The sequence below is a fragment of the Ursus arctos genome, unplaced genomic scaffold (assembly GCF_023065955.2).
Source record: "Ursus arctos isolate Adak ecotype North America unplaced genomic scaffold, UrsArc2.0 scaffold_15, whole genome shotgun sequence".
In the NCBI taxonomy this organism is placed as follows: Eukaryota; Metazoa; Chordata; class Mammalia; order Carnivora; family Ursidae; genus Ursus; species Ursus arctos.
Genome location: NW_026622819.1, coordinates 31481367 through 31496053, shown reverse-complemented (window position 1 = coordinate 31496053; position 14687 = coordinate 31481367). Strand labels below are relative to the sequence as shown.

Sequence of the window (14687 nt, the reverse complement as noted above, 5' to 3'; positions counted from 1 at the left end):
AAAAATATTTTTTTGAGAAGCAAAAGTCCCAATCATGTAATGAAAGTGGGAAGTTTCTGGAGCCACTTCCTTAGCAAGGGAACCTCAGATAATGGAATTAAAGGGAATGTCTCAGTGGAGGAGTCTCTCAGGGGAAGCCTGGGATCCTCTACCCCCCCTCCAGTTTTCTGATCAAAACATGGCATTAAATCTGCGTCAATGCAGTAAATCGCACCAAAATCACCTCTTGGGTTGCCTACAATCTGCTTATGTTTGTTGAGTATTCTGCTCCACCAAGCAAACCTGACATGTTTCTGTGCCTCCAGATACACAGTGCCTCAAGCCAGTTGTGCAGGAAATTCTGACGATCTCACCGTTTCAGAGATTATATGAAATTGGTGAATCCATTGAGCTCACCTGCCCCAGAGGCTTTGCTGTTGCTGGGCCATCAAGGTACACATGCAGTGAGGATTCCTGGACGCCGCCCATTTCAGACTCACTCACCTGTGAAGAAGGTGAGTAGCAGCTCGGGATTCTGGGGTCGGCTAAGATGATGCCCCCCAAGATTGGTGGTGTAGCATCCACAGTGGTGCTATTTCCTGAGTGTATTTTGGGGAGAGAAAGCAGGAGATTCCACTACGGGCTGGGTTTTATATTTCAACCCGTGTCAGGATGAGGTCAGGCAGCAAATAAGAAGTTATTGGTCCAATAGATATCTTCAAACTTTAGAGAGTGAGGTCAATTTTCTTTTCCAATAGAATGCTTCAGTATTTTGACGGAGTGCAAGCCCTCTTATCTAACAAAATAGGAATTTTTTTAAAAAGATCTTGTTTATTTATTTGACAGAGAGCACAAGCAAGGGGAGCGGCAGGCAGAGGGAGAGGGAGAAGCAGCTTCCCTGGTGAGCAGGGAGCCCAATGTGGAGCTCGATCCCAGGATCCTGGGATCATGACCTGAGCCGAAGGCAGACACTTAACTGACTGAGCCACCCAGGCGTCTTAACAAAATCAGAATTAATGGTAAACTGAAAATGTGGTTAAAGTGGAGAGCCATAAAAAAGTAGTGCATACTACTTTTTAATTACCTAAGCATTTTGTTTTAACTTAAAATATAGAAATGTACGATTATTCACTCATTTTCCGATGTAGGACCAAGCCCTTATTTTCTAAAGGGTCTTCTGATTTGAGTTCCAAGACTTCTTCCTCAAATAAAACAAATACGTAATTCATCATCTACGTAATCCCATATCTGTTCCCCTAAAACAATGTTTATTTTAACTCCGGGTAGAGCATTTCTGGTAGAGCATTTAACTCCTGGAGGAGCAGTTAAGGGCTCCTACTAATTCATATCTTCCAACTTTTTTAGCACGCTTTTTCAAATCATGTCTCATTTTTATTGAGAGAATCCTGGAAGATATATCTGAGATCAGTTATGATTGGGCCCATTTTGCTTATGCAAAAGCAGAAGGTGTGGAGAGGCTAAATTAAACCCAAGATCGGGCAGTTTGGGTCAACGGGAACTGAGCAACAGCTGTCCTCCTTCCCCAAGCTCACTGCCATCTGGCCTTCTGTATCCTCTTCTAGGCTGTCATAATGCATGAAGAAAAAGGGAAAAGTTAACCTGTTAAAATAACCTTAAAACTATTGATAAAGAGATATCATGGAACTTTGTGAGACCTTCAAGTTGATATTGTGGCTGGATTGCACTTGACTCCTGATCATACGTACCAGAGGGAACCACAGGCTTCAGATGGTTAAGATCCTTTGGGCATCTTAGGTAGTATCTTCTCTACACAGAAAACAGCACTGTCCGCACGCACACACACACACACACACACACACGTACACGCATGCACACCCATGACTGTGTTTGGAGAAGAAATTGAAATTATAATCCAATCTGAGAGAGAATGAATTGTTCTACATCCAGATAAAGTAAATAAACATCCTATCTCATATATTTTCTCTCCAGCAACATTGGCAAAAAGATCAATGAGCGAAGTCAGAAAGAAAGGGAAAATCATCAATAAAACTGAACACTCTTTCCTCTCAATGTGTGGGGAGCTGTGAGACAAAGAGGCTTTCAGGCCATCCTTGGTTAGGAAAAGATTTTTAATTATTTCAGCGTTAAAAAAGCTTTGGCTTCCTGAGGAAATGAGATGGTGCGTGCCTCTACAGTTCCTTTTTCCTCCTCTGAGAGATTGACACCTCCCGAAGACCCCCTCAACCCCAGCACTCTGAGATCACAGTGTTCTCATTTCCAGGTCCTTCACTAACTGTGCCGGGCGGTGTGGGTAGCTGAGAGCCGGTTCTGACTTCCACCTGACACACTGAGGGGCAGACTCCTTACATGTGATCAATGACAACTTTGAATCAGTAGTGCCAAGTGCTTGAAAGTTGATTCTCTTTGGAAGCAATGTACAGCTCGGGATCCTTCCCTGACCCAAATGTGGATTTATTTCCAAAGGGCAAAGACATATAGCTCTACAGCAAAGAAAACCCAATGTCAATGGAAAAGCTTAGCATCTGAGGCCTTCCCAGCAGCTGTAGGTCTCCAAATTCAGGAGAGTTATGGGCCAGATTTCACCAGAAGGAATGAGGTTCCTGACAGAGGATGAGAGTAGGAAATGCTATGACATTCATTGCTATAATGAAAACCTACTGATTTTTAAAAACTTTATTTTTACCTCTAACATAAACCTTCCCTCGTCAAACCTCTTACCTGGTAGGCTAAAAGGAGCAACCGTGATCTCAGTCTCCTGTTCCGCCATCTAACGTGGCAGAATATCTGGCTATAGCTGCCTACTGCCATTCTTCGATGATTACTTGCTTCCGGAAGCCATTGTCGTTCTGTGGATGGATGGGTGGTCAGATTCAGTCCTGGGAAGTTTGTTTCACACAATAGGCTCAGTCAGCTCCAGGTCCAGTTCAACCAGTCTAAAGGTCCTCTGGTTGGATCTTCATGTAAGCCAAGACAGCCAAGACTTCCCCTTCCATGTAATATACACAAGTGTTACTCCCTCTCCTTTAACCCCCCTTGCTCACATACACACTATTCAATTGCTCTTCTTAGATCAAGCCTCATTTCCTCATGGATCTTTCCTTGTATTTCTCAGTTGGGGTCTTTGTTATATGGTTCCTTTCTTCAAAATAACCTATCACGGCCTTTACATATAAACCCTTTACTATGATTACCTGATTAATGTCTGTTTTCACAGTGTCCTTTACATTCATGCAAAAAAAGGAACCACTGCTGTTTTCATTCTTTTTATCTTTTTCCCCACCATAATATCCTAGTGCCTAGAATATCATGCAGGGATAAATAACTCTAGGAGCTGCATTTCTCTATTGATTCTTCTTATAAGAAAATCTGACTTCCAAGGCATTAACCCAAAAGAACCATTTTCACCATTGTCACTAACCTCTATGCTGCTAAAAGTAATGGATGTTATTTTGATCCTCATCTCCTTTGACCTCTTAGCAACATCCAACAGTGCTGACCTTCCTCATCCTGTTCTGCCTGTGGCTTCCAATATACGACATCATCTTGTTTAGCTTCTACCTTTCTGGCTGTTGCTCTCTGTTTTTGGCAGCCTCCTGCCTGTGCTTAGCCATTAAATGCTGGAGTTCCTCAAGGCTCGTATCCGTCCCCTTACCTTATGCTGCATTGTCCTGCTGAAGAATCTCACCCACACCCTTGGCTTCAACGATTCCCCATAGAATAATAACAAATTTAAATCATTAGCACAGACTTTTGCACTGAACCTAAACCCAAATAGCCACATTTTTATGGATCAAGTTTGATCTAGTTTGTTTGAGTGTCTTAAGGATACCATAAATTTAGGGATGCCTGGGTGGCTCAGTCGGTTAAGCGTCTGCCTGTGGTTCAGGTCATGGTCCCAGGGTCCTGGGATCGAGTCCCACATCAGGCTCCTTGCATAGCAGGGAGCTTGCTTCTTCCTCTGCCTGCTGCCCCCCCTACTTGTGCTCTCTCTCTCTCTCTCCCTCTCAAATAAATAAATAAAATCTTTAAAAAAAAAAGAAAGAAATTAAAGATACCATGAATTTAACATATGCAGAGAAGAATTCTTGAGTCATTACCCTCCCCTCCGTAAAACTAAGCAACTAAGTATCTTATAATATTTTCTATTTCAGTGAAGGCACCAAAGTCTATTGTCTAATGCAAGCCAGAAACGTAAGAATCATACTTCACAGCTCTCACAGCTTACCCACAATAAGCAATTTCATCCATTTAACCTGCTAAATATATCACTGGCTTATCTACTTCTCTCCGTTTCCAACTCAACATTTTGTTCCAAATTACCATCCTCTCTCACCTGAACTACTATAATCATCTCATAGATTGTCTACCTGTAGCCTTCTTGGCCACCGTGCCTCTTCAAATCCATTCTCCACGCAGAAGCCAGAATTAATTTCTTTTTCAGAATCCAGACCTGATTTTGTCATATGACCCCCTGCTTAAAACCCACCAAAGACTTTCCATTGTTTATAAAATAAAGGCAAAACTCTTTCAAAAGCCCCATCAGCCCCCACACAGCCTGACACACACTCACCTCTCTGGCCTCATCTCATTCCATGCTCTTGTTTTTCTGCACTTAAACCACACGGGTCTTCTTGCAGTTCCAGAAAAATCACATGCTGCCTCTCTTTCGAACTTCCGTACCTGATGGTTCCTCTGCTGTGAACACTTTCCCTTTCTTCTTTCTGTTTTGCCAGTCCTACCTTCCTTATGACGTCAATTTTCTCGATTACATACTTTCTCTCTACTAGCAGGAATAACATGAACAATTCTGTTTGTATTCATGTGTTTCATGTCACTCTGCCCTCACAAAAGTCTAAGCTCTGTGAGCATAGAATCTGGGTGAAATTTTACTCAATCCACTATTTCCAGAACCTAACACAGTGCTGAGAGTATTGTAGTCGCCCAGTAAATATTTGAAGAACAAATGAACAGAAATTTCACCAATTTCATTTTCCTCAGTTCTCTGAACTTAACAGCAATTTTAGGTTGGAAAATGACAGCTCATGAGAGCTAGAAAGGACCTTTGAGATGGAATATTTCATGACAACATATTTGAAAAAGGCAAAATGAATGCCCTAACTGCAGGTGATAAGTGAGAACTTTTCACCACTGCCTTTCCTCCTAGGTCCAAACTTACCACTTGGAATCCATATTGTGCACTGTTCTTTACCCCTTTTCTTTTGTTTCAGATGTTTTGACAAAATTAAAGGGCCGTTGTCAACCAGGACAAAAACAGTTGGGATCTGAATGCATTTGCATGTCTCCAGAAGAAGACTGTAGGTGAGAGATACTCTATGGACTGTATTTGGAAAATGGGAAAATCAGTCTAGTGTAACCAGCTTGATAGGGGAGCTGAGCTTCTTGAAGCACAAACACAAAACATATTAATTTTTCACATAACTGATACCCCCTGTGCTGTGTTGATTTCTTCCCCACTGGGTAGCAAGCTTTCTTAATTATCTCTCAGCCCTGTTCCCTAAGTTTGCTTGGCATTTGTTTATTAAGAAACTTTCAGTTTTGTTTATGAAGACTTATTCCTGTCCATAATGGGTTTCAGACTCAATTATCTCAAAGCCTTCCTCTTCCCCCTAACCACAGGGCGAGGTTGTGACTCCAAAAGCTTAGAATAGAGACAGTGATATGAGCATGGAAGGGAGAAGACCAAAAATGGACATTTTTCCTTCTTTTTAAGGAGATTTCTTGGAAGACCCATCACTCACTTCCATCTCATTAACCTTTGCTTATTCATATGGCCACATGTACTTGCAAAGGAGGCTATGAAGTGCAGTTCTTTGGCTGGATGCAGAAACCCTATGAATAGAGTTAGAGTCAAATGACTGAGGAGGAGAAAGACTGAACATTGGGATAGGAAGCCAACAGACTGAGCCGAGTTGTTATCCTTGACTTTTAACACGAAGTACCTCTCATGTTCCTCTGTGCTGCAAGTGGAAAAGCACTTATAGGGACTTCTTATTTATTTAGGAACACTCTAGGGTCTTTTTGTGTATAATTCCACAAACATAATTCAGCACGAAGGTGGTCCTCTCTACCCGCCTCGATCTTCACCAGAAGTGTCCACTGTGTAGCTTCTTGTTGCTGGAGTCTCCCCATCCGGTAGATGGCCTTCTGGGGAATACATGCAACATTCATATTGCCCATTTAACATAGAGGAAACTTCTGTCTTTATCTTTGCAATACCAAGTCATGAGAACACAGACTATCCTCTGGAACTGTCTGAGTTTCAGCTCTTCCCTACCTCTCTAGCCTCTTTCTGTAGTCCTCGGTTCTCCTTCACATGGCATTGAAGGTGTTTGTGAGAAGTGACTGAACTACAGCTTAAGTTCTCTGCCCATAGAGATTGGCCTTTACTTCCTGGAGATAAATTTATACACTGATGCCCTGATTGTGAACTCTAAAACTGACATCCGAGAAGAAACTCAAATTTAGAGTAATCAAGGACCTCTATCCTCTCAACAAAAGAAGGACTGTGGCCACTGGTTACCCCTTGGGAGGAGGACCCATCATCTCCTTAGGGAGATTATGCAAGTTACACAGGGAATGCCATAAAGGTTCATGTACTCAGTCACAGTGCAAACACACTTGCAAAGCTATGTAATGATATAAGATCCTGCTGTTGCAATTACTGAGTGATAGTTCTGAGGCAGTCCAGACTACATGGGCCAGGTTGATCAGGGTTAGCTTCAAAACGTAGCCAGGAATGGAACTGGACACAGATAGGCAAGAAGAAAGGCAATGCAACGCTGATTGAGCAGAGCATGGGATGCCAGCAAAGGAGAAGTAACCTTATCATTTTCAAAAATGATCAATACAATTGTCAGGTGATAGAGATCAGGAAGGAAAAGAAAATAATCCTAGAAAGGAAAGTTAATTGGAGTCAAATTATGGAGGATCTTGATGACCAGAATTTAAGAATTTAGACTTTGACTCGAAGACAATTGGGAGTAACACCAAGATTAAGATGAAATTTTAGAACGATGAATTGCAGAGCATGCAAGATGAGATGAAGGACTGAAAGAAGAGAAGCTGGGGACAGGTGGGGGGGCAGGGGGAAGAAAACTGGCTGGTAAGTTTACATATTATATTGGCTGCCTGCCATCTCTTTTATTCTAATCTTCCTATATAAACGTTTGCTTTCCTCTCTTGGGCAGCCATTATTCAGAAGATCTCTGTGTGTTTGATACAGACACCAGCCATTACTTTACTTCATCTGCTTGTAAGTTTTTGGCCGAGAAATGTTTAAATAATCAGCACCTCGATTTTCTACATATTGGTTCCTGCCAAGATGGTCCACAGCTAGAATGGGGTCTTGAAAGGAGAAAACTTTCATCCAATAGCACAAAGAAAGAATCCTGTGGCTATGACACCTGCTACGACTGGGAAAAATGCTCAGGTACGCTCCAGTGGTGACCACATACTAGAAATGCTCGCACATAACCTTCATCGCAACTGGTTCATCTTATTTGCATTTATACTCTTTCTAAAAACAAACAAAAAAACCTTTCCTTAATCAAAAATAATTCCTTTACATTGTAAAAAATTTTATAAAGTTATTTAAATAGAAAGAAAAAAACATAACCCACCCACTGTTAGAAATAACTACTTTCAGGGGCACCTGGGTGGCTCAGTCGTTAAGTGTCTGCCTTCGGCTCAGGTAATGATCCCAGGGGCCTGGGATCGAGCCCCACATCGGGCTCCCTGATCAATGGGAAGCCTGCTTCTCCCTCTCCCTCTGCCCCTGCTTGTGTTCCCTCTCTCGCTGTCTCTCTCTCTCTCTCTCTGTCAAATATATAAATAAATTCTAAGAAAGAAAGAAAGAAAGAAAGAAAGAAAGAAAGAAAGAAAGAAGAAAGAAAGAAAGAAAGAAAGAAAGAAAGAAAGAAAGAAAGAGAGAGAGAAAGAGAGAAAGAGAGAACTTTCATAATTTTAGGGTGAATCTTCCTAATTATTGTTCAATGCATATACAATCGGTACTACCCTTAGACTCCAGTAGAAAATTACCTGTCCCAGTCTTATGCTTCAGGCACCATTCCCCACCCCCAGCTTTGGAGGGCCTTCATCAGAATTGTCTAAGTTTTCCTCTGGCATTTGGACTGGCTAGGACAATATAGCTAGAGTGACCTGACCTAAGACCAAGTTCCTTATGGATACTAATTGCCAGAAGCATCTTCTTCAAAATTTTTTAAGTCCTCTTGCAGTGCCTAGGACTAGCCAAGGCTAATAGTGTTAATCACATAGGATACTCTGAGCCCAGACAGGGTTTCTCATGGGCTCAGGCACTGTTTCTCCCTTGTGGAACATTCTCTGACCTTCTACTGCTTCTCTCTCACATGCATGGGGTCAACCAAATGCTCCAAGGAGCTCTGGGACTCATGCTTGTAGAGTCATCTATGGCTCCTCAGAGTTAGACCCTCATTCTCAGAAAGCAGCCTGGTGGGCCACCAGCCAGCAGGGGATTCTTTGCCAAGATTGCTTGAGATTGGACTGCTAGTATGGTCCTAATTCAGAGTGAATTCAGAGTCACTAATTCGGAGCGACTGTAATTGTTTATATAGAGAGGAATCTGTAAAAAAAAAAAAAAAAATTCCCCAGGGCCTTATACATCTCAGGGGTGGCTCTGATTACATTACAGTTTTTTTTTTTAAGTATCATCCTTCACATCTTATTTTATATATTGCCGTTTTTCACTTAATATATCATGAAACTATTTTCATGTCATTATATATTATTCTGCTACATAGTTTTCAGTGTCTGCCAAAGCCTATATGGACATTCTGTAATTTATTTAACCAATCTTCTGCTAAGTGTTTAGATTTTTCCCAATATTTTGCTATTATAAACAGTGCTGTAATAGACAAATCTATCATAGATAAATCTTTAATCTAAGATTATTTCCTTAGGATATACCTTAGAAAATGAAATTTCTAAGTAAATATTATTTCCAAATATAGTCTTTGTTGTTACTATGTATCAACTTGCTTTCCAGAAATGTTTTTACCATATTATATTCCGATCTACAATGCTTAATTAAGACTGCCTTTCCATACTTTCACCAAACCTTGGAGTTATTACTTCTTTATTTCTCTGTTAATTTGATACTTAAGAAGTGGCATTACATTTCATTTTCTGTAAGTGAATTGGCTATTGGCATTTTGTTTGTGAATTGCTTGGGAGCAGAAACTTCACAGCAGTGAGTGTGTTTGCTCTAAGATCAAGTTTGACCCTGAAATAGTTCAGCCAAGCTTATTGGTTGGTTGGGCTGAAGATTAGGATTTAGCAGAACTCAAATAGGCAGCTAGATTTTCCTTGTGACACGTCTTCAAAAAACTATCTTAGATCAAGACATGAAGTATGCAATGGAAACTTGTTGAATTGTTACATCTAACTTTTGCTAAAACCACCTTACTTTTGCAAAAACAAACACAAAACCTTATTGTTCCCCTTGGATCTTTAATTCAGTCCTGGATAAGGGGAGAGGTCTTATTACCCAAATCTACTTCCTTCCTGATCACTTACAGCTGTTTATCAAGATCCAGCTCCCTTGGGAGGTGGCAGGATTGAATTTATGACAGAAGATAGACACAAATGGCATAGTCCCTAGGCCATCTGATGGTAGCAACTCAGGAGGTCAATATCTGAGGCTTCTGAACTTTGTGCCATATCTGAACAAGGCAATTCCACATAAGAGACAGCAGACCAAGGCCTGATACATACATTGCATAATTCTGATCAGTATCAAATCATCTTATAGATAAACACTACTACTAATTTTTCATTGCCAGACCAACACCATTACCCAACTGACATGTCTTTCAGAAATAATAATTGTGGTAGAAAAGAGCTGAAAGTATTATGGAATATCATTTCATATTTAAAATATAACCTTTTTCTTTGAAAATTGTAGTGTAGGAACATTATTGTCAAAAATACACACACAGAAGATAAAAGGAAGCAGAAAGGACAAAATGGTTCCTGTCTATACTACAACAAGCAGAGCAGGTATTTGGGGATGTGTTTAGTGTTAACTTCTATCCTTCCATATTTATCACGGACAAAAGATCTTCATGGAACCCTCTATTGCAATGAATTTTTTTTTTTTTTGCTATTTTTCCATGAATTATTCTTTTCAGATCTGTCTGTGTAGCAAATAATTTCTGGCTTACAATTTCATCAAAATCTGCCGTTATTATTAGCTCTTTGCTGTACATATATCTGAATCACACAGTCTCCAAGAGTCTAAGTGTGTCTAAAAAAAGAACACTGAAAAGTTTGAATATTTAACCAATATTGCTCAAGTTAACAGAATGTCTTGGGATAGTTAAAATAATACTGAACATTTTATTATAAGAGATTTAAGTCATTTAAAAAATATCCTGCTCACAATCAGAATACTGAAAGCATTTTTCCCCCTAAAGATATGGTCTGCCTGGGCCAGTCGTCTCTAATTGGTGAGCAAAAGTCAATGTCACAGAGAATCCTGTTCAGTAGCACATAGAACAGCATCAGTGTACAAATCACAGCATTTATGAAAAAAGAAAAAGCTAAAAATGTATTTTGTACCCAACCCACTCTTGGCAAGTTGGGATATTATTAATTTTGAGTTGAATTGAAGGTCACCTTGGTTAAACTGTGTTCTTGAATACATTGTGTACTTTGCTACTCTTTTCCTTCTCTATCTCTCTATCTCTATCTCTAAAAATGAAATAAGAAAAAGTTTAAAATGGAACTTCAAAATAACATAAAGTTCACTTTTCAAAAGTTAGAATATTAATGGCTTCTTAAGGAGCCAATTTTTATGGACATTAAATGTTTTGCCTAAATTTCAAAAATATCCACCATCAACTAATAGAAGGGGAAAATTTATTTGGCACACATCCCTTTAGTATCAAGATGTGGAAGTCACTGAACAAGGTATGATGAAGATTCTGAAGATAAAGGAGCTTTGTACCTTCAAACTGTTCATAGTAGCTGAAGGAGTGACTTTTCATGATAATTCCATGAATAACTTTAATGCAAGCCAGTATGTAATAAGAACTGTGAAAGAGATAGAAATCTTCTGGCCTGGAAGGGTTTCATAAGGATGGTAGCATGAGAATTGAGTGTTGGAGGATGCATTAGTAGAGGTGGTGGGAAGGGCCTGTTGGTGTGGTAGTCTAAAGATAATCTTGCTAAGAGATTTAAGCCATAACCATCCTAAAAGAATGGTGACCATGGCCTTTCCACAAGCCTGGGGAACAGACATCCTCTCCAGAGGTGGAGCAGTCTTCTGTCCTTCACTAAACCCTATTGTTCACAATGGGCAAGACCTTCCGCAACTAGAATCTTCTCTAGCTGGTTGACAGAGGGCTTAAAAGGGAACGCATGCTTTTTCATGAAATGGTTTCTACCAAAGACAGGAAGTCTACGTGCCCGTGAGTATCTCCCCACTTCCTTTCCCTATTTTCTCCCATTGGTTGAGACACATGGGAAAGAACTGATATCTGCCTAAAAGAAACTACTTCTTAATAACATCACTGCTGATTCTCAGTCTGACTCAGATATTTTGGCAACATGAATTATCCCAGATTCAATAGACTTCTTTTTGAATACTTATACCTATACCCCAAACTCAGAATTGAAATCAGTTGATGAAGCAGAATTAATTAAGCACCTCATTAAGAGCTAAGTGGGACATAGAGATGAATGAGCTCTCAAACAAACCACTTAGAACTGTCTTAGGAGAAAGACAAACATGAAAAGCTAACTTACAAAGTATAAAAATGTCAGATATAGTACTAACAAATTTACAGTATTAAAGTTTAGTTAAAACTTTAAAGGTTAGTTGGTATGAAGGTAAGGGGCTATGAAATGCTTCATGGAGGAGGTGAGACCTGTAGAAACTGGACATGTGGGGGAAAGTAGGAGAGAGCACATCAGTGTAGCAAAAGAACGGGTTAGCATGGATGAGAGCACAAAAACTAGAACACCACTGAGGTCTTGTTCCAGAAGCAGAGAGGGGCTTACTCCACCTGGAATGGAGAAAGCAGAGAAGACAATATTGCAAAGGGATTTTGAAGTCAAACTGTAGAGGACCTTGACTTTGATTAAAACATGTGTGTATATAAATGAGCCTATATCCCCTTACTCAAAATTTATTTAATATTTTGGCTTTGGTAAGTTTATCCCAAGTGATCATTTAAAATGATTTCATGAATGCAAGATTTATATGAATTATAAAGTGACTGGGTGGTTTTGAAACCAGGCCTCGTAAAAGAATCACCCACCCAGAAATATTCTAGAAAGAAATCAATAACTGTGGTGTAGAGTTACGTTAAAGAATTAAGACCTATGAGTCTTAATTAGTCTACCACTTACTAATTGTGGAACCATGGGCCAATCACTTAAGCTCTCTGAGCTCACTCCCAAGCTCATGTGTAGAATTAGCATGGTAACATAGAGTTCGTATGTCTGTTGTGAAGATTAAATGAAATAAAGCATGTAAAGCACTTGGCTTATTATGTGGTTTCATAGCACCTTCTCAACAGAACGTAAATGTCCTCGGGTGGTGCCAATGAGAAGTAACAGTGAGGACAGACTGAAGACATTGTGGAAATGGATTGACGGGAGGTAGCGACCGACTGGCTGTGGGCAGTGAGTGAGAGGGGGGTGTCAGAGACAACCTAACTCCTGAATCTTACTGGTTTACCAGTGCATTCTAGTCTCTTCCATCCAGATCACTCCATTCAACCACAGTTGGGTCTCTTGGGTCATTGCCTTTGCTCCAGCTGTCTAATACCTTGCCACCAAAGTGCCTGCTGCTCTGGGGACAAACTGAAGTACTGTGGGGAGTCATACTGTCTCCCTCTCATTTCAGCCTCCATTTCCAAATGCGTCTGCCTGTTGCCTCCCCAGTGCTTCAAGGGTGGAAGCCAACTCTACTGTGTCAAAATGGGATCATCAACGAGTGAGAAAACAGTGAGCATCTGTGAAGTAGGAGCTATACGATGTGCCAACAAGAAAGTGGAAATACTGTATCCTGGGAGGTGTTCAGCCTAAAGCGATTACTGATAAACAGATTTACTGTCCAGAAATAAATCCTACAAAAGGCATCCCCCTACAAACAGAAGACTGGTGTGCCCAGAGGTTAGACATCAATTCGTTTGTGTTACTTTCATATAGTTAGTCACTCTGCCTCTCCTGTCTTAGCCTCTCCTATCCAGTTCCAGCCCATGATGTTCTGTAGTGAACACCCAGGTAATCCCTTTCACATCAATCCGGTACATTCTTCTGTTCCCATTGCACTAAGATGATGGGAATTCTGAGGACCTTATGAAGCCTATAGTATAAGCATTCTCACAAATAGAATTGAGAACAAAAACCATAATTGTCTTTAATTAATCAATAAACAGAAACCTATAAAAACTTGTAAAACACATTCTTGAAACTCAACCTTCTTTCATGCACTCATTCAACAGAGAATTCTGAATGTCTACAATGTGCCAAGTACTGTTTAAGATGCTGGGGGAATTAGCAGTGATTAAAAGACACGATCCGTTGCCTTCATGAAGCTCACATACATGTGGAGGAAGACACACAAAAAATAAAATTAGCATATAAAATATATAGTATGTTTGATGATGATAGTTGCTATGGAGAACATAAGGCAAGGAGAGTGAGTCCCATCATCTTAGGCCAAGAAACACTCCATAGTAACAAACACTACAGTAAGTATGGTTGAAAACAAGTGTAAGTCACCTCATTTAAGGCAGTGAATTTCTGGAGTTCCATACTCTTAGGAAAAAAGATCCTCCTTGCCTCAGCTAAAGTGCATCCCAAAGCTTTTGACTAAAGTATATGATGGATGGAAAATAAAATCATCAGGGAACTGTGAAGGAACAATTTTTAAATTAAATGATGTCTTCTGTGTTAGGCCAAACCAAGTAGACACCCATTTCTTAGGCTAGGGGGTCATTTCATTGGGGAAGAGGAGCGTCTTTGGAACAGCGATTCTCAATGCTGGTGTGCCTCAGAATCTTCTGGAGGGCTTGCAAATTAATACACATGCCTGCCACCCATGCCCAGTTTCTGGTTCAGTGGGTCTGGGTGGGGCCTGAGAATTTCTAACAATTTCCCAGGTGTACTTGATCATCAGGTGGGTGACATTTTGAAAGCAGTTTAGAAACGGAGTCATTCAACAGCTCATTCTATTTGATTTACTAACTGATTTCAAAACCTTAGCCGCCAATCTCCAAGCCTGTGAGTGGAAGGAGATTCCCTTTCTCTAAAACTCAGTGGCACTCCTACCTAGTGGAAGGGGGCTATGAGCCCCAGCCACCCGCAGCAGCCTCATTAGACCTGGCACATTAAATGTCACCCCTCCTCCACCTCATTCATCATAACATGTTAGCGAAATCCGAAACATCTTGCAATATCAAAGGAGAAGCACAAGGAAGGAAAAAAAAACCTAGGGACAGAAACATTTTCCTGGTATAACAGCAATTGAGTGGGAATTTTTATTTTCCCAGGAGTGAGTAACCCATCTTTTCCCGTCATGCCATCCTCTCCCATCTCACAAAAGGGGCGCCACCTTGTCAGCAACATGCCTTCAGCGCTCCCAAAACCAAGAGTGAGGGCAGAGGCACGGCCCCCTTCCACTAGGTGGGAATCGC

General features: G+C 40.6%; 1 protein-coding gene across 3 annotated transcripts in view; it reads left to right on the top strand.

The window, feature by feature from the left end:
* C6 (complement C6) overlaps positions 1-13440 on the top strand; it is a 59096-nt gene extending 45656 nt beyond the window's left edge. For all 3 annotated transcript variants that reach the window (XM_044387056.3, XM_044387057.3, XM_026506886.4), the window contains 4 exons: positions 306-494; positions 5211-5301; positions 7191-7432; positions 12893-13440. In XM_044387056.3, the coding sequence (XP_044242991.1) occupies positions 306-494; positions 5211-5301; positions 7191-7432; positions 12893-13074 (704 nt within the window). In that variant the 3' untranslated portion in view covers positions 13075-13440. The remainder of the gene's footprint in view (positions 1-305; positions 495-5210; positions 5302-7190; positions 7433-12892) is intronic.
* The last annotated feature ends 1247 nt before the right edge of the window (positions 13441-14687 follow it).